General features: G+C 34.6%; 1 protein-coding gene across 1 annotated transcript in view; it reads right to left on the bottom strand.

Annotated features, from left to right (window-relative positions):
* Positions 1-11,447: 11,447 nt before the first annotated feature.
* Positions 11,448-20,135, bottom strand: part of LOC142319713 (aspartate--tRNA ligase, mitochondrial-like) — an 80,087-nt gene continuing 71,399 nt past the window's right edge. Inside the window, exon 10 of the mRNA XM_075357292.1 lies at positions 11,448-12,309. Within this exon, the coding sequence (XP_075213407.1) occupies positions 12,211-12,309 (99 nt within the window). The 3' untranslated portion in view covers positions 11,448-12,210. The remainder of the gene's footprint in view (positions 12,310-20,135) is intronic.

Consider the following 20,135-nt stretch of genomic DNA (forward strand, 5'->3'; position numbering starts at 1 on the left):
ATTAATTTTTGGTCTAAATTTTTTTTCAGATATATAAAAAAACTATTGGAATCGACTTAAAACCTGATCCTGAACATACCATTTCCCGGTTGTACCCCTTATTCTGTAACACGTTGTATATTTTCATAAATTGTACCTGTCTTTACATACTCGTAACGTGCATCAAAGTAATAAATAAATGATTAAAATCGCAGAGTTGTGATATCAAAATATTGGTTATTTAAAAGTATTTTCTATAGAATTTACAGAAATATATCTTTTTTTTTGTCATCAGTCATTTGACTGGTTTGATGCAGCTCTCCAAGATTCCCTATCTAGTGCTAGTCGTTTCATTTCAGTATACGCTCTACATCCTACATCCCTAACAATTTGTTTTACATATTCCAAACGTGGCCTGCCTACACAATTTTTCCCTTCTACCTGTCCTTCCAATATCAAAGCGACTATTCCAGGATGACTTAGTATGTGGCCTATAAGTCTGTCTCTTCTTTTAACTATATTTTTCCGTATGCTTCTTTCTTCATCTATTTGTCGCAATACCTCTTCATTTGTCACTTTATCCACCCATCTGATTTTTAACATTCTCCTATAGCACCACATTTCAAAAGCTTCTAATCTTTTCTTCTCAGATACTCCGATCGTCCATGTTTCACTTCCATATAAAGCGACACTCTAAACATACACTTTCAAAAATCTTTTCCTGACATTTAAATTAATTTTTGATGTAAACAAATTATATTTCTTACTGAAGGCTCGTTTAGCTTGTGCTATTCGGCATTTTATATCGCTCCTGCTTCGTCCATCTTTAGTAATTCTACTTCCCAAATAACACAATTCTTCTTCTACCTCCATAAAATTTTCTCCTCCTATTTTCACATTCAGTGGTCCATCTTTGTTATTTCTACTACATTTCATTACTTTTCTTTTGTTCTTGTTTATTTTCACGCGATAGTTTTTGCGTAGGACTTCATCTATGCCGTTCATTGTTTCTTCTAAATCCTAATGGAGATATGGAACATCCTTGTCGGACTCCCTTTCTTATTACGGCTTCTTTCTTATGTTCTTCAATTGTTACTGTTGCTGTTTGGTTCCTGTACATGTTAGCAATTGTTCTTCTATCTCTGTATTTGAACCCTATTTTTTTTAAAATGCTGAACATTTTATTCGAGTCTATGTTATCGAATGCCTTTTTTAGGTCTATAAACGCCAAGTATGTTAGTTTGTTTTTCTTTAATCTTCCTTCTACTATTAATCTGAGGCCTAAAATTGCTTCCCTTGTTCGTATACTTTTCCTGAAACCAAATTGGTCTTCTCCTAACACTTCTTCCACTCTCCTCTCAATTCTTCTGTATAGAATTCTAGTTAAGATTTTTGATGCATGACTAGTTAAACTAATTGTTCTGTATTCTTCACATTTATCTGCCCCTGCTTTCTTTGGTATCATTAGTATAACACTTTTTTCGAACTCTGACGGAAATTCCCCTTTTTCATAAATATTACACACCAGTTTGTATAATCTATCAATCGTTTCCTCACCTGCACTGCGCAGTAATTCCACAGGTATTCCGTCTATTCCAGGAGCCTTTCTGCCATTTAAATCTTTTAATGCTCTCTTAAATTCAGATCTCAGTATTGTTTCTCCCATTTCATCCTCCTCAACTTTCTCTTCTTCCTCTATAACACCATTTTCTAATTCATTTCCTCCGTATAACTCTTCAATATATTCCACCCATCTATCGACTTTACCTTTCGTATTATATATTGGTGTACCATCTTTGTTTAACACATTATTAGATTTTAATTTATGTACCCCAAAATTTTCCTTAACTTTCCTGTATGCTCCGTCTATTTTACCAATGTTCATTTCGCTTTCCACTTCTGAACACTTTTCTTTAATCCACTCTTCTTTCGCCAGTTTCCACTTCCTGTTTATAGCATTTCTTAATTGCCGATAGTTCCTTTTACTTTCTTCATCACTATCATTCTTATATTTTCTACGTTCATCCATCAGCTGCAATATATCGTCTGAAACCCAAGGTTTTCTACCAGTTCTCTTTATTCCGCCTAAGTTTGCTTCTGCTGATTTAAGAATTTCCTTTTTAAAATTCTCCCATTCTTCTTCTACATTTTCTGTTTACAGAAAATGTAGAAGAAGTTCCACGTGAAGTGAAAGTTTTCTCCCGGATTTCAGCTAACCCGGTGAAATGAGATCGTACTGAAATTTTTAGTATGTTAATTAAGGGACAAAATTAGTGAATTTTTATGGCTTTTTACCTGAGAAATTGAATAAAATATGTTCCAGAATCTTATATGCAGTAGTTTCTGAAAAATCTGGCGCGAAATTCAGTAAATTGGAGTAAAAACGCCTTTTTTTATATTCGACGTACAATAATTTTGTTAAATGGGTAATAAACGCATAAAACCTTTAAAAAAACTTGTAGAAAATTTAATTCTGAACAAAATAGTGTAAGATAAGTGAATAAAACAAAAAAAATATCTATACGAACATGTTTGTTCATATAGAATAATTAAAGGGCAATTTTGTATATAGTATAATTTTGTTTTAAATTTTTTTAAATTTTCGTAAACATACATATAAGATTCCTGGTAACGTAAGGATTCCGACACGAGAGTCACACATCTAAATCGGTTCAGCCATTGAGCTGTTTCGGTGGAACAAATATACATACAAACATAGGAGTACATCCTAAATACATTACAGTCCTTTTTGGACAGTCGTGTAAAAACACTAGTAAGACAATTTAATACGTATGAGATACGAGGTTTGCGAATCATTCAGAACGAAGCGTTGAGATGCGAGTTATTCAAAAACAACCCGTTTGTCTGATAATTTTTTCAAATTTTTTAAATTTATATAAAAAAAAAAATATATATATATATATATATATATATATATATATATATATATATATACGAGGTGCAATAATAAAGTAATGAGACTGATTTTTCTTTGCAAGATGTGGCAACCCTGCAGCTTGGGTAGGCACACCATCTTTGACCTTGGTCTATAAGCTACTTCTAGTCCAAGCGGCACATTGATGCAACTGCTCCGTCGTGAGTTGTGCTGTAATAAGTGAACACGTGTTTGTGTCTCTCGGCACAGAAATGAAACCGCAAAATATTGCGCGACGGTATGCCATTTCTTTTTGCGTTAAATCGGGTGAAAACGCGACGACAACTTACGGTAAGCTTCAGAAGGCTTTTGGAGAGGAGGTTATGTCAAAAGCTCAAGTTTTTCGGCGGCATAAAATTTTTAGTGAAGGCAGAACGAATGTCGAGGATGAAGACCGCAGTGGACGACCGTCAACCTCACGGACAGATGTCAACTTGACCGGGGTGCGTGAAATCGTACGATCCGATCGAAGATTATCCGTGAAAATGATCGCAGAAGAATAACATCGATCGAGAAACGGTTCGTCCAATATTAACTGAAGATCTTGGTATGAGAAAGATTAGTGCAAAAATGGCCCCCAAAAATCTCACACAACAGCGAGAAACACGGAAAAATGTGGCAGCCGATCTGTTAGAGCAAACGGAAATCGATCCACATTTGTTGAGCCGTGTTATCACTGGTGACGAAGGTTGGTTTTTTCAATACGATCCAGAGCCAAACGCCAAAGTTCGCGATGGTGCTCAAAGGGATCATCCAGATCAAAAAAAGTTCGCATGTCAAAGTCAAAAGTGAAACGCATGCTTGTGTGCTTCTTCGATTCCAAGGGAATTGTTCATAAAGAGCGGGTGCCTCCTGGACAAACAGTTAACCGATATTTCTACAAATAAATTTTAGAAAGACTTCGTAAACGAGTTCTTCGTGTCCGTGCCAACATTGCTGATAATTGGATTCTGCATCACGATAATTCCATCCCAAACTGCTCTGTCAGTACAGCAATTTTTAACCTCATACAGCAATTTTATCCACCTTTTTCCATCATACGTAGGTCATGTGAAAGTTCCAATTTTTCCGTATGTTTTTTTTACTGATCTGTGACTACGCCGAACGTTCATCAGAATATTTTCAAAACAAAATTGATATCTACAGTAAAAGTAAATTGAAATTTACAAAATTAAACAAATGTATGCTCGTACATATTTGTATGTACGAGTATATATATATATATATATATATATATATATATAAGAAGGGACAGACTTATAGGCCACATATTAAGGTATTCTGGAATAGGAATAGTCGCTTTAATACTAGAGGGTCAGGTAGAAGGAAAAAATTGTGCAGGCAGGCAACGTTTGGAATATGTAAAACAAATTTTTAGGGATGTAGGATGTAGGGGGTTGACCGAAATGAAACGACTCGCACTAGGTAATCTTGGAGAGCTGCATTAAACCAGTCAAATGATTGAAGTCATAAAAAAAGTATATATATATATATATATATATATGTCCACACACACACACACACACACACACACACACACACACACACACACACACACACACACACATATATATATATATATATATATATATATAAACTATTCATCAAGAATTCGAGTAGGCTGATTAACTATCTTCTTTTTGTTGTAGGCCATCGAATATGTTAGGTCAGGGTAAAACGATACCTATGGATGACAAACTGTACAACTGTATAAGATAAAGTTTCACTTACCAACAATTATGAAAGTATATATCTGAGTACTTTCGGAGCCGTTCCTCCATCATCAGGAATTTCCCAAAAGATGTTAGTTCAAATTCAAATGTATAACTCTGTTTAAAGTAAAATAGTCGGTCGGCAAGAAATAAAATTAAATTGTACGTCAATAAGAACGTAACGTCATGTTCGTGAGATGTTTGCGACTATTATGTCCATTTAATACATAATTCCTGATGATGGTGTAACGGCTCCGAAAGTACTCCGATATATACTTTTAAAATGATCGGTCGGTGAAACATTATTTTATACAATTGTATTAATAGTAACGGTGCCAAACGCTTAGTAAATTAAATCTAAACCGTACAATATAATAGTAGACTCAAAATCGGTATAAACAGTTCGCCTACTAATGACATAATCGGAAATCGTTTCTTTCTAATTAAAAATGAGTACAACGACGAGGGTGTAAAAGGGAATACAAATAAAATGAATACAATGTTTATTGATTTTCCGAAATCGTATTTCACCAGAAAACATAACGAGCTGGCCTAGTTATTCAGATTTCAGGAATACTGAAATATGAGCTCTGAACGTGACTGACTTTGAAACGAAGCGAATAAGTACACACACGGATCGTTAGATTTAAAATCTCCATTTGAAAACTACGTAATCATAAATATAACATCTACAAAGTACATTCTTTTTATTTACGAACCGATCACTAATACCGACACTAAAATCCATTTATTACTGGTGACTAGCTTATTATTTTTTATTTTAGTAACTAAATCTTAACTCCTTTCCTTCAATGTAGGGATTTTTTAATTTAACATTTACGCCATTCATGTAATATCTATTTTATTATTAAAATATTCTGTTGAAAGTTTGACAACGTGGGACCAAGGAAAATAACGTATGGAAAAATTGCATTTACCATGTGATTAGGATCACAGCTGTTTACGTCATTCTGCATTCATATTAAGCATGGCGGTAACAACCATGTATCTTCTCACTATTATATTTAGCGTCTTTATAATGACGCTAAATATAGCGTCATTTTAATTTCCTAGCATCATAGCTGTGCTGAAAAAAGGAAAATACGGTTGGTAATCGGTCAAAAAATGATTTATGTGTTTTTTTCTTATATTTCTCAAATTTTCATGAGCCAGGGACCCCAAACAACAAAAAATGAGGTTGTAATGTTTGTATACGTACGTGTATTGGCGTGTTTGAAGCTTAACAGTAACTTTTTGACCGGATAAACTGATTTTGATGAAATTTGACTCAGAGGCTCGTGTGTATGGGCGATTTGTTAGTAAACGTCTTTCTGAAAATTTTGCCAACTTAACTCCATTATATTAATCTCAATACATGCTTACAAGCTTATGTTCTTTAAAAAAATTTTGCCTCCTAATTTTTTTCTTTTCTCAAAAATCGAAAAAACAATTTTTTTATTTATTGCATTTTTAACGGAATTTTTTTAAGTCTTCCTGTAGTAAGTAATGTAAATAAACAAAAAAAAACAATACATATATATATATATATATATATATATATATATATATATATAAGGGTTTATAAGGGCTTCCCCGTGGAAGCCGACCACCCTATCCGCGACCGCGTACGGCTCCTGGACCAAGAGGACCTCGAGGTTGTACTCCTCAAGGAGCCTCATGGCCTCACTCGTGGCCACCCGGGAATGGTGCAGATTAATCTGCCCCAGGCGCAGGCGTTCGAACTGGTGAAAGATGTCCCCAAGGGCTTCTGACCGTTCAGGCGTCGCCATAAGCTGTGTTGTTAACAGCTCTCGCTCGGGCTATATCGTACGCCTTACATTGCCTACCCCCTACCCTGTGACCAGTATTGCTACCCTTCACCTGGCAGCAGGCGGCACACTTTGGTGGCGACGACTTGGCAGGGCAGTTGGTTGCCCTGTGCCCCGGAGCGGCACAGTGGCCACACATCTCCTTCTGCGCTCTGCATCGGAGAGCGGTGTGCCCAAAGCCCTGACATTTAAAGCACCGGGCTACCTGAATATGGTCGACAACCCTACAGGCCGTCCACCCAAAGAACAATCTTCCCCCGGCCACTAAGACCTGCCGGATCTTTGGCGAGGTCTCGAGAACCCAGTGAACTCTTTAGGGATTCCTTCCTCCCCAACTGTCGAATCACCTTAGTTTCCCTAAGGAAGTCCTCGACGGCCATATCCAACACAGGATTTTGGCCGTGGATCGCTTTGAGGATTTCGGGCTCCTCTACCCGCGTTGCCCTCGGCATATCATAAACCAATATCTGAGGCTTACGCTCGGCTAGCAGCTGAGCCTTCAGCCCGTTCTTGGCCAGAACATCGGCCTCCAGCAGTTGTCTTGCCTGCTGCTCGTTAACGACCTCCAGTACAATGCCATGATCCCTGGTTTTAGTGACCCGGGAAACTTGGAACCTTTCTTTCCGCGGGTCCAGGATCTTCTTTAGGGTTAGCTCCGTCATAGCAGACGAAGCCCCCTGACCAGGCTTAACAGGGACCACTTTTACAGTGGCCCGCTTACTTTTGGCCGGCGCCTGCGCTGGCGGCGGCGGACCTACCCGCTTAGGTGCAGGCGCGGCAGTTATAGAGGCAAAGGAGACAGGTTTCTTAACCTTCTCCTCCACTCTCTTAATTGATTTGTGGAGCTCGCCCAAAGCTTCACCCGTTACGGGTTTGAAGCCCCGAACTCCCTCCACTACCTGGTCTACCTTGCCTGATAGTCGAGTTACGACCGAGTCAAGCGCAAGGTTTGCACCCTGGAGGCCTTCACATTTTAAAGCCAGCCCGGAAACCATCAAACTACATTGGCTCAGATATGAGTCCACCAATTGGTGCAACTCTAGAGCCACTCTTGATTCCTTCTTTGAGGAAATTTTGGCCCATTCGGCCCTCATCTCCTCAATCCGCCCCAAGCTGTCCGCTCCGGAGGTCACCTGCTTTGATGCAGGTTTCCCCCCAGAAATATCCCGCTCAGGGACAGAATCGGCTTTGCTGCTTTCAGTCCTTCCCGACTTCGCAGCGAGGCGTCCTTCGGACTTGGCGCCCCCTCCTATGCCGTGTCCTCGCTGTACGCATCCAGCTTTCGCCTTTTCCGCACCGCTCGAGACATAGGTGCCCCGCAGGATTTGTGTGCAAGCCGCAACACTCGGGCGCTCCACTACCCGAGGGGCTTCCGTGTCTTCCTTATCAGAAGACCGGGGCCGCGGCAGCGACCTACCGATTGACCTCCTCGGCATGAAGGGGTCACCGGAAACCAGGTCCTTGGCCAAACCGACCAAGTCCTCCAAACAACCTCCCCCGGGTTGCTCCATCGCTGAACAATTTAGCAATACACCAGCTGTGTTGCAGGCACTACAATTCACAGCTTGAACGAATCTAACACCTACCACAATACCAGGTGAGCGTCTAACCTCTCACACCCCGAACGGACCGTCTGTTCCGCAGTCCACCCGAGGAGTCAAAAAAGCTCCTTCCACCGGCTAGGTCGGAGCGGAAACCGCTTCTCGAACCTGCCAGAGGATCTAAATATATTTAGGCCTCACCAACTACGTATGGGGATATGATGTTACAAAGGAAACGTCCTTATTTGGCCGACAGCAGCACTACTGCAACACACTACGTCGCCGCTTTGTCAAAACTCCACAGCAACGCAGATTGACTGACCGCTGCTGATCGTTGTCAACCCCGACGACGAGAACGTAGAACGCTGTACTTGCAGAATCAAATTATGCACCGGTTGCAAAAAACACAGTTTTTACAGCACGGGGCCAGAGGCCGAGAAGAGAAGTAACCTCTTATAATATAATGTACATTGCTGGAAAATAGGATGGGCAATTGCAAAAAAAATCTGAGGCTGATAGGAGAATTCTGACTTTATATTCAGAATTAGCACCCAAAAATAAATAAGCTTCAGCAAATTGACCGTGTGACAAAATCATTGTCGACCAATGATATTAGTGAAAGAATAATTTTGAACATTTTGATATGAGGTATGGGTGCCAACACTGCTCAGTAGAAGGGGGTAGGTTTGCCCACAGGTGGGAGAGGGAAGCTTATTTGTCCTTGAAACACCCTTAAAAGATTACCACAGTATTTTTGTTTAGTAGAGAGTGAATGTTTCGATTTTTGGTGATTTATTGATTTTGCAAAATGGATAAAAAATGGAACGACTTTGTGTCAAATTTTATTTGAAAACTGGAAAATCAGCTTCTGATACTTATGAACTTTTAAAAACAGCTTAAAAGATGGCCACAAATCGGTCGAAGATGATACTGGTCCAACTGTCCTTCCACTTAAAAAAACAATGAAAACATTGTAAAAGTTCACAATTTAGCACGTCTGACCACAGACTTTCAATTAGGGAGATAGCTGATGAATTGAATTTAAGTTTCTATGTGGTTCAGTGAATTTTAAATTAAGATTTGAATATGTGTCAAGTGTTCACAAAATTCATTCCAAAATTGTAGTCAGACCAGCGGAAACAACATTGAAGTGTCCCAAGGAATAGTTAATTGAGCCAAAACTGACCACACACACACATACACAGTGTTTAATTTTCATTGCCCCAGGTGATTTTCTCATAAAATACACACAATACAAAAAATGGCTTCATCAAAAGTTCCTCAGATTGAAGGGGGACATCTTATGGTGACCTTGACTGTTATTTCAAAGTTAACATGATTTTTTCAAATAGAATGACATATTTTTGACTCCAGAAATGAAAACAGTAGAAAATTTTACATTGAAATATCTGGTCACAAGGTACAAGGTCATACCTTGTACCTTTTTTCAGGGTGTTTCATCTTAATTACCCCAGTAAATTTTCTCGTAAACTACACACAATACAAAAAAATTACCTAAATAAAAGTTACTCAGATTGGAGGGGCGACATCTCATGGTGACCTTGACTTTATTTCAAGGAAAGCACAATTTTTTCAAATGGAATTACCTATTTTTGAACCCATCACTGAAAAGAGCAGAAAATTCTACATTGAATATATAGTCACACATATGACCTTGGATATTTTTTGAAAGTCATTCAACTAACAATCAGATATAGTGTTAGATGATAGTGTAGTCATTTTTATGTTCTTTCCCACAGTTTGCTAGATAACTGGCCTGGAATACAAATATTCCAGGAATATCATTATATGACCTTCAAAAGCACGTAACTCTTACAACACTATCACTGATGGAAAACCGTATGACCTTGAAAAAAAAGCCCATGGTCATATGTGTGACCTACATATTTCAATGTAAAATTTTCTGCTCTTTTCATGGGTGTGGTCAAAAGTAGGTCATTCCATTTGAAAGCATCATATTAACCTTGAAATAAGGTCATCAAGTCCAAGGTCACCAAGAGATGCCCCTTGCAATCTGAGTAGCTTTTGTTTAGGTAATTTTTTTATATTGTATGTAGTTTACAAGAAAATCGCCTGGGGCGATTAAAATGAAACCCCCTGAAATAATTTCAAAGATCATACTGTGACCACATATTTCAATGTAGAATTTTCTGCTCTTTTTATTAGCGGGGGTCAAAAATATGTCATTCCATTTGAAAAAATCATGTTAACCTTGAAATAACAGTTAAGGTCAATTAAAAGATTAAATCCAAGGTCACTATGAGGTGTCCCCCTCCAATTTGAGTAACTTTTTTTGCATAGTGCGTAGTTTACAAAAAAAAAATGCATATAAATATGTATATATTATTGTAAATACATTTCTGTTTTATACATCTGCTTCTTTGCTACATAATAAAAAATGGATAAAACACCTATGTAGTTAAGATTAAAAAAAAGGAAGAAAGTAAAATATTTTAGAAATAAGACAAAAAAACTGTTGGTTAGAATTAGAATGAAGATAATCACTTTTTAATAAATTTCATAGTTCATTAGAATTTGAAAAGAGAAACTTTCAAACAAAACAAAAAAAAGTTACTGTATAAGTTTTAGGAATTTTTGACAATTGTGACATTCAACACATGATTGTAGCTCAGTAGTGTATAATCAGTAGTGCATACACTATATTTTGCAGCTGCACATTTTGTAGCATCCAACAATGTAGAATAATATGAACTTTAATAGAAAGAAATATTTTCACAACATATCATGTACAGATTGACCACAATTGTACTGTTATAAAGTGAGAAATGACCAAAAAAAGTTTCCTGAATATAATAAATAGAAAAATATATAATGATGAACCTGAATGACCAAAGGCATAACAGCATACCTGATGATACTTGGCAGACGTTTTCAACGCTCAGACCTTGACTTTTCCAAAAAAATATTATAACACAAGATTATGTATACAATTCATGAGTTGTGAAGTAGCTTATTCTGTACAATTAGTAACTGTGGTTTAGAAAATATACTGTTTAATACATGTAGTGCAAAAAGAAATAAAATGGACCTAACATTTTGATTCAAATACAACAATTTATTTAAAGGGTAATATATTTATACGGTTCTCTAATCATAGAAATCTGATTCACGGATATTAATGAATGTGTACAGCATTAAAAAAAAAGAAATGTGAAATTCGACAATGTAATAAAAGATTTTTCACAAAAAATTAATTCACAGAATTTTAAACTTCACAGTACAAATAAGAAATTTAAAAAATTGCTAGTTTATAATTTATTATAGTAAAAAAATGTACAGAAGCCAGTTTATGGTAGGATTTATACTCTATAACAAATTTTCTCCAGATGTTAATAGATTTAATATTAGCTAAAATTACATTAATAAGATGTTTACTTTATAAATCCTGATTTAAATTTCTTATTATTTTTATCCTGCATTTTTATAATTTGAAAAAATTAACAAAATTAAACTGACAAATGTAGAAGCATTATATCTAAACGTAGAACATTTAACATGAAATGATCGGTATTATTTTTTAGTCTTTGCATTACCATTTTCATTAAGAGAATACAATAAAATACAATAGTTTATTAGGTTATTAGAATATAATACTAGCACACAATTCTACATATGCACACAAACACTTTTCCCTTGAAGAACCATATTATTTTCCTTATAATGTATTTTCTTTTTAAAATAAGTATTTTAATAAAATATTCTAATTTATGATTATTTCTGCACACTATAGTCTGCTTCAAAATATCAGCGCTTAAATTAATAGACATCCAAAGTAATAAGAATTATTCACATTTCTGTTATTAAAACCATCTCAATTTTTACCTTGTGGTCATTCAAAAATATTACTACTTGTTAAACCAAGAGTCATTTTAAATATTCTTTAAAAACATCTATTAAAAGTATTGAGGTATTTTTAATTGTACAGACCTCTTTTTAAAGTTTACCTGTTGAAAATTTTCTTTTTGTTTTATTCTGGCACTGATGAGGATGAAAATCCGTGAGTAAATACAGCAGTTAAATATGCAACATTGTAAAATTAAAACACACTAAATTTGCATATATAGAAAAACATAATAGATATTATGTTTCATTTATAAATTATAAAAATTTTAATTTTCATTTCATTAATGATCCTAGTACTACTATGGGCATCATATTGCATCATAGTATATTTAAGTGAATTCACATAACGGCAGATTATGAAAGCTATTAATCCAACTCGGTATTAGATGTAATGAAAAATTACTGGCCACCAGAAAATGAAAATGTGCCTGCAACATGTAACATTAAATATATTTTTATTCACGCCAAATACAATAAAATAGCTATACTTAATACTACAAACATCTGGAATGGTATTCGTAGTACAATTGTATAACTGAAGATTGTTTTGATTAGATGAAAGGGAAATTTATATTAAATTATATACACTTTCAATAATTTAGCATGCAAAAGTATGAAAATACACAATTAATTTGATTACTTTAAGGTACAAAAAGACAGAGTTTTGCTATTAGAAAGTTCTTAATTAATTAAGGGTTAACTGAATAATTAAGTTTGAATTCTTCACAAAACCTATTCGTATTATTCAAATTTAAATTAGGATACAGAAGTCACATTATTCTTTATTTTTTATAAGTATGAAAGATATTATTATATTTCTTGAAGAGGAAGGCGACTTTTGGTCAGGTGATTTTAGAATAATTAACTCAGCTTCAAATAATGGGCAGGCAGGAGTAGGTTTCATCATGAACAAGAAGATAGGGAATAGAGTAGAGTATTTCAAAAGGCATAGCGATAGAATCATTGTAATAAGGATAAAATCAAAACCTAAGCCAACAACGATTGTTAACGTCTATATGCCTACAAGCGCCCATGATGATGATGAGGTAGAGTGTGTATACGAAGAGATTGATGAAGCAATTAAACATGTAAAAGGAGATGAAAATTTAATAATAGTTGGAGATTGAAATGCAAGCATTGGAAAAGGCAAGGAAGGAAATATAGTGGGTGAATACGGGCTGGGCAAAAGGAATGAAAGAGGGGACCGACTTATAGAGTTTTGCATGAAGTATAATTTAGTAATTGCCAACACCTAATTTAAAAATCATAATAGAAGAATGTACACTTGGAAAAAGCCAGGCGATACTGTAAGATATCAAATAGATTATATCATGGTTAAGCAAAGATTTAGAAATCAACTCGTTGACTGCAAAACTTACCCTGGAGCAGACATTGATAGCGACCATAATTTGGTGATAATGAAATGTAGATTGGGGTTTAAAAACCTGAAGAAAAGGTGTCAGATGAATCGGTGGAATTTAGAGAAGCTTGAGGATGAGGAGGTAAAGAAGATTTTTGAGGAGGACATCGCAAGCGGTCTGAGTAGAAAAGATAAGGTAGAAAATTTGAAGAAGAATGGGAGAATGTTAAAAAAGAAATTCTTAAAACAGCAAAAGCAAACTTAGGCGGAATAAGGAGAACTGGTAGAAAACCTTGGGTTTCAGATGATCTATTGCAGCTGATGGATGAACGTAGAAAATATAAGAATGCTAGTGATGAAGAAAGTAAAAGGAACTATCGGCAATTAAGAAATGCTATAAACAGGAAGTGGAAACTGGCGAAAGAAGAGTGGATTAAAGAAAAGTGTTCAGAAGTGGAAAGCGAAATGAACATTGGTAAAATAGACGGAGCATACAGGAAAGTTAAGGAAAATTTTGGGGTACATAAATTAAAATCTAATAATGTGTTAAACAAAGATGGTACACCAATATATAATACGAAAGGTAAAGTCGATAGATGGGTGGAATATATTGAAGAGTTATACAGAGGAAATGAATTAGAAAATGGTGTTATAGAGGAAGAAGAGGAAGTTGAGGAGGATGAAATGGGAGAAACAATACTGAGATCTGAATTTAAGAGAGCATTAAAAGATTTAAATGGCAGAAAGGCTCCTGGAATAGACGGAATACCTGTGGAATTACTGCGCAGTGCAGGTGAGGAAACGATTGATAGATTATACAAACTGGTGTGTAATATTTATGAAAAAGGGGAATTTCCGTCAGAGTTCGAAAAAAGTGTTATACTAATGATACCAAAGAAAGCAGGGGCAGATAAATGTGAAGAATACAGAACAATTAGTTTAACTAGTCATGCATCAAAAATCTTAACTAGAATTCTATACAGAAGAATTGAGAGGAGAGTGGAAGAAGTGTTAGGAGAAGACCAATTTGGTTTCAGGAAAAGTATACGAACAAGGGAAGCAATTTTAGGCCTCAGATTAATAGTAGAAGGAAGATTAAAGAAAAACAAACTAACATACTTGGCGTTTATAGACCTAAAAAAGGCATTCGATAACATAGACTCGAATAAAATGTTCAGCATTTTAAAAAAAATAGGGTTCAAATACAGAGATAGAAGAACAATTGCTAACATGTACAGGAACCAAACAGCAACAGTAACAATTGAAGAACATAAGAAAGAAGCCGTAATAAGAAAGGGAGTCCGACAAGGATGTTCCATATCTCCATTAGGATTTAGAAGAAACAATGAACGGCATAGATGAAGTCCTAAGCAAAAACTATCGCGTGAAAATAAACAAGAACAAAACAAAAGTAATGAAATGTAGTAGAAATAACAAAGATGGACCACTGAATATGAAAATAGGAGGAGAAAAGATTATGGAGGTAGAAGAATTTTGTTATTTGGGAAGTAGAATTACTAAAGATGGACGAAGCAGGAGCGATATAAAATGCCGAATAGCACAAGCGAAACGAGCATTCAGTAAGAAATATAATTTGTTTACATCAAAAATTAATTTAAATGTCAGGAAAAGATTTTTGAAAGTATATGTTTGGAGTGTCGCTTTATATGGAAGTGAAACTTGGACGATCGGAATATCTGAGAAGAAAAGATTAGAAGCTTTTGAAATGTGGTGCTATAGGAGAATGTTAAAAATCAGATGGGTGGATAAAGTGACAAATGAAGAGGTATTGCGGCAAATAGATGAAGAAAGAAGCATTTGGAAAAATATAGTTAAAAGAAGAGACAGACTTATAGGCCACATACTAAGGCATCCTAGAATAGTCGCTTTAATATTGGAAGGGCAGGTAGAAGGGAAAAATTGTGTAGGCAGGCCACATTTGGAATATGTAAAACAAATTGTTAGGGATGTAGGATGTAGAGGGTATACTGAAATGAAACGACTAGCACTAGATAGGGAATCTTGGAGAGCTGCATCAAACCAGTCAAATGATTGAAGACAAAAAAAAAAGATCCCAATAATTAAAAGCTAGCCGTGTAGATATCAAGAGGTATGAACATGCGTGCATGTAGTGTGCAAATGTGATAAGTGTTGTAATAGTGTACAATCATAATAATTTATGTAGGTTCCAACTTGATGTGTACGTACTTTTTGTAATTTGGTCTGCTTGCATAATATTCAGTGTGAGAGCTTCATGTTCAAATATACATATATGTTTGAACACGTGCTCTCAGCAATAGCCATTAGGGGAATTACAGAAATTCGGAATGGACTCACTGCTTCCTTCATAGACATGCTCTTGCCACAAAAAATATACTGGAAAATCTCAAAAAAATTCTTTGTAAAGCTGTAAAAGTGGTTAATTTCATTATGATCAAACCATTACAGAACAGGCTATTTTGTAAACTATACGAAGAAAAGTGCGAAAAGAAAAAATATCTTCTTTTCCATATAGAAATCACATGGTTATCTCAGGGGAAAATATAAATAAACCTGGTTATTGAAATTGGAAGATGAATTAATAGTATTTTTCCAGAGTGGCTGGCTTACTTACCGGATGTATTTTCGCATTTAAACCACTTGAATAAGAATTTACAAGGACGTAATAAAAAAATTCTATTAATCAACAACCAAGTTCATACTTTTATTAAGAAGCTTGATATCTGCATTATTTGTCTTCAAAGCAAAAATTTTCAATACTATTAACAAGCTGCTAGCATCAGTATAATACAAAGAACTTACATCCCTTATTTGTAGTATAAATTACTCTGTTATAGGTTTTCATATTTTCTACAATTACTGTGTGTTTGTTTTAAAATGAACTCAAGCAAAATACTTTTTAGAAGAGTTAATACAATAATTTTAGATGAAAATGTTGGCAGCTTTACCTATTGTTGTTGTTTTATAATCAGCTGATATAATTTTCTATTTTTTTTTTGTGAACAGTTAGTTATTTTTGGTTGTTTTTTTATTAAGAAGGAATGGTTTTGAACATGGAAGAAAGGATTTTTATCATGGAGAATTATTTAACAACTAAATCTTTTGTTTTGTGCCAAGAAGTTTTTCAATTGCAGTTCCTGGGTAAGAATGTACCAAATAAATCTTCAATTCATCATTTGATAAAGAAATATAGAGGGACTGGTTCTGTTTGCATTCAGAGATGTAACCGGAAACATTCAGTTCTTAATGACAAAACACTGGAGGATGTTAGTGTAAGCTTTTCAAACTCGCATAAATCATTACAAAAATTTACACAACAAAATGGAATATCTCTGTATAGTGCATTTAAAACTATTTAGCTACTTAACTTAAAGCTGTACCAAATCCATATATCATATGAATTACACCAGTTGATTTTGCTGCTAGGCTTCACTACTGTCAGTGGTTTAATCAGTTTGTTTGGGAAAGCATAAAAGTGTTGGATAATGTATTTTTTACAGATGAGGCTTGGCTTCATTTGAGTGGTTATATTAATGATCACTACTAGAGGTGCAACAATCCTCACATCATCCATTCATAACCTCTACACCCACAGAAAATTGTTGAGGGTGTGCAATTTCCAGGTGAAGAATAATTGGCCTCATATTCTTTAAAAACACTCTTAATGCAGACCTCTACCAAGAAATTGTAGTGTAACTTATTGCAAATCTAGAATTCAATAAGATGGGGCACATCTCACATGGCAAGAACAACAATGGACCTTTAGAGAAATTTCTTTGATGAAAGAGTAATATTGACTGCCTTATGGCCAGCTAGGTCACCTGAACTTTTTCCTGCAGATTTTTTTTGTCTGGAGATATCTAAAAGGTTGTGCATTCAAAAATAATCCGTATACCACTGAAGAACTGAAAACCAACATAACTAAAGAATTACGGGAAATCGGAAGAGTTATACTTTGAAAGGTTACACGGAATATGAAGAAGAAGGTAAAGGCTTGCATTAATGAAAATGGTGGACACTTTCAACGTTTATTATAAAAAAATTTGATCTCAATATTGTTTGGCACAAATAATTATAATGTTTATAACTAATCACATTAAATATAGCACATTATTTTTCCGTTGTAGTTCAAATTATTATAGGTAGTTCAATTCCTTTGTTTAGTTAGGTATTTTCAGTCTTGCTTAAAACTCAGTGAGATGTGTTTTGCTTTGAGTTCATTAAATAGTAGTACATCGATGGGAATGTCACTTGTGGCATTTGCATCGGTGACATCCTGGCTGAGGCAGACAGGAATATGTCAAAAGCCAAGGTTTCAAAGATGACCTCTGGTAAAGCCCATAAGGTCTTGGAACAGAGGGGGTGATGAGGGTATCTTTCCCCAAGGGATCAGGATGATGTGTAAACAGCATGCCATTTGATAAGTTCAGTGTTAATATTATTAATTAGTACATTTAGGATCGACATGGAATAGTTGTTGAAACTAAAACTAAAAATACATTCTGCTGTTAGTATGTTTTTCTTTATTAAAATTTCAGTAGTACATTTTAATAAAATATATATATCCTTAATAGCAAAATTACAATATAAATATTTATATTATGCATGCAATAATAAATTCTAATTTTGTAATATTATTAAGTAGTCATACAACAAGCTCTCAGCTGACATTACCGTGTATGAATCGAGTTAAATATTATAATTTTGCAATAAATAATATTCTATAATTATTGTAAACACTTTTTTTAACTGGGTACTCACAAATATTGTCCAAATGTCTAATTGCAATAATGAAACCTATAAATTGGATAGATACATAACCTCACCATTTCTGTTACAGCTTTCTCATTATGTGGTCTATTTAATAACATATTTGGGTCCAAATTAGACAAGGCGATGTCCTCTGTTTTAACTTGACTAAGAGTGACATAAATCTGCTCCTTGGTAAAAAAGTTTTCTTTTTTTAATCTGTCACTCCTCTGTCAAGAGTTGTAGCTTGCAGTTAGTGAAAAGTTACAATCCAGATTAATTTTAAAGGTAGCATTCTGCACTCAACATCTCCGTATCCCTTTGTCACTTGGAATGTTGTACAAACTAGTTAAATGGCTACACAACCATCAACATCTTTCATTCTAAGACCAATAGTCTCGTCATAAAATTTTATGTGTACAGCTTCCAGTAACTCTCCTTCCTCATATATCAAATCGAGGCAGTGAGAATGTGTGTGTGTGCATGTTATATTTTTCTGTGTGTAATGATTTGCTTGAAACAAAACAAATGGTTTGTTTATATATGCTTTTATTAGCATGATGAATTTTTATTAGTGAAGTAATAGAAAATTGGAGCTATATTTAGTGAAGTTTTTTTGTATATAACAGCTAATAATTCAGCTAATTAACTGAAGTATTAAATTAATAAAAAAAAAAAAAACTTTTAATAGAAACCTCGTGAATCATTATTCTACGTGTAAATTCTGCATAATAATGTCAGTCTTCTGGAAATCAGAACATCTGCTCAGCAATCTAATATTTTAAGAATTTTCATTTTTATAAACGATGACATTATTTTCAAAATATTCAGTGACTGAATAAATCTGCAATAAAAATAAATAAAAAAGAAATTCATGTATGTCTTGTGGGTTACTAAACCGTTGTATAATAGATAAACAGTCTGTTGTTTTTTGACCTGCTTAACTGCGTTTTACATATTTAAATTTAAGCAAGTCATTAAGATATACCCGCAATTAATCTTGACGTTTGGATTATGACGGCTATTACAGTGCCTGTTATCCAAACTGAAAACATTCAGTTTAGTTTTAAAGTGCAGAAATTTTAAATTGCTTTTCTTGTAACCACAACTTCTTATTTTATGTTACTGGATGGTATTATGTATTACTTTTAGATACTTTCTAATTCTGCTGTTAATTATTTATAAATGATTAAGTATTTTGCCGTAAAAAGAAATATTATAACTTTTAAATATTATAATAATGTAGGCCTATTCTCAACAAATATTATTATCAGCAGACAAAAGTTAAATGATAATTAACTAACATTATAATTGTCTGAATATATAAACATAGTTTATTATGGATCATGATTTTATTTATCGTAAAAATAAACATGTACAAGCCAAGTATTATAACTCAGGAAATGAGTCACCTTTCTTAGAATAATATCAAGAAACAATGTAGCTGTATTGTTTGCTATGGTTTCATAGTTTTCAAATACAGCCAGGCCAGTATAAAAATAAATAATTACCCATAAGCCTATGTTATTTAATGCTTGAATATAATTCAATTACTAAGCGTCCTGTATTTATTGATCCTGTAAGAGCATTTGTCCAAATTCTGCATCTTTTTATTCGAGTTTTGATTGAGAGTAATCATATTTTTTTATCTGTTACACATTTTTAGTGTTTTATAATTATGAGTGAACTTAAGTCTACCGTAAACTACAAAAAACTAAAGCGGCAGGCCTGGGAAATAATAAATAGTGTATATGAGTTTGTGAAGCAAGAAGGTGATCTCGGATGATCATTCGGAAAATGATCATTTTCCGAAAAAAGAAGATAAACTCCTGATTCACTATCAGAAATGTGAAGAAAGAACAGCAGCTGTGTATGGGGTATCACAATCCCAAGTTCTAAGAGCAAACCCAACAGGTTGGTCTAGTGGTGAACATATCTTCCCAAATCAGAGAGTTCTTTCAGTCGAGAGTTCCAGCATTGAAGTCCTAGTAAAGGCAGTTACTTTTATACAGATTTGAATATAGATCATGGATACCAGTGTTCTATGGTGGTTGCATTTCAATTAACCACACATCTCAGGGACGGTCGAACTGAGACTGTACAAGACTACATTTCATTTACACTCGTACATATCGTCCTCTGAAG

The sequence above is a fragment of the Lycorma delicatula genome, chromosome 2 (genome assembly GCF_047948215.1).
Source record: "Lycorma delicatula isolate Av1 chromosome 2, ASM4794821v1, whole genome shotgun sequence".
NCBI classification, from domain to species: Eukaryota; Metazoa; Arthropoda; class Insecta; order Hemiptera; family Fulgoridae; genus Lycorma; species Lycorma delicatula.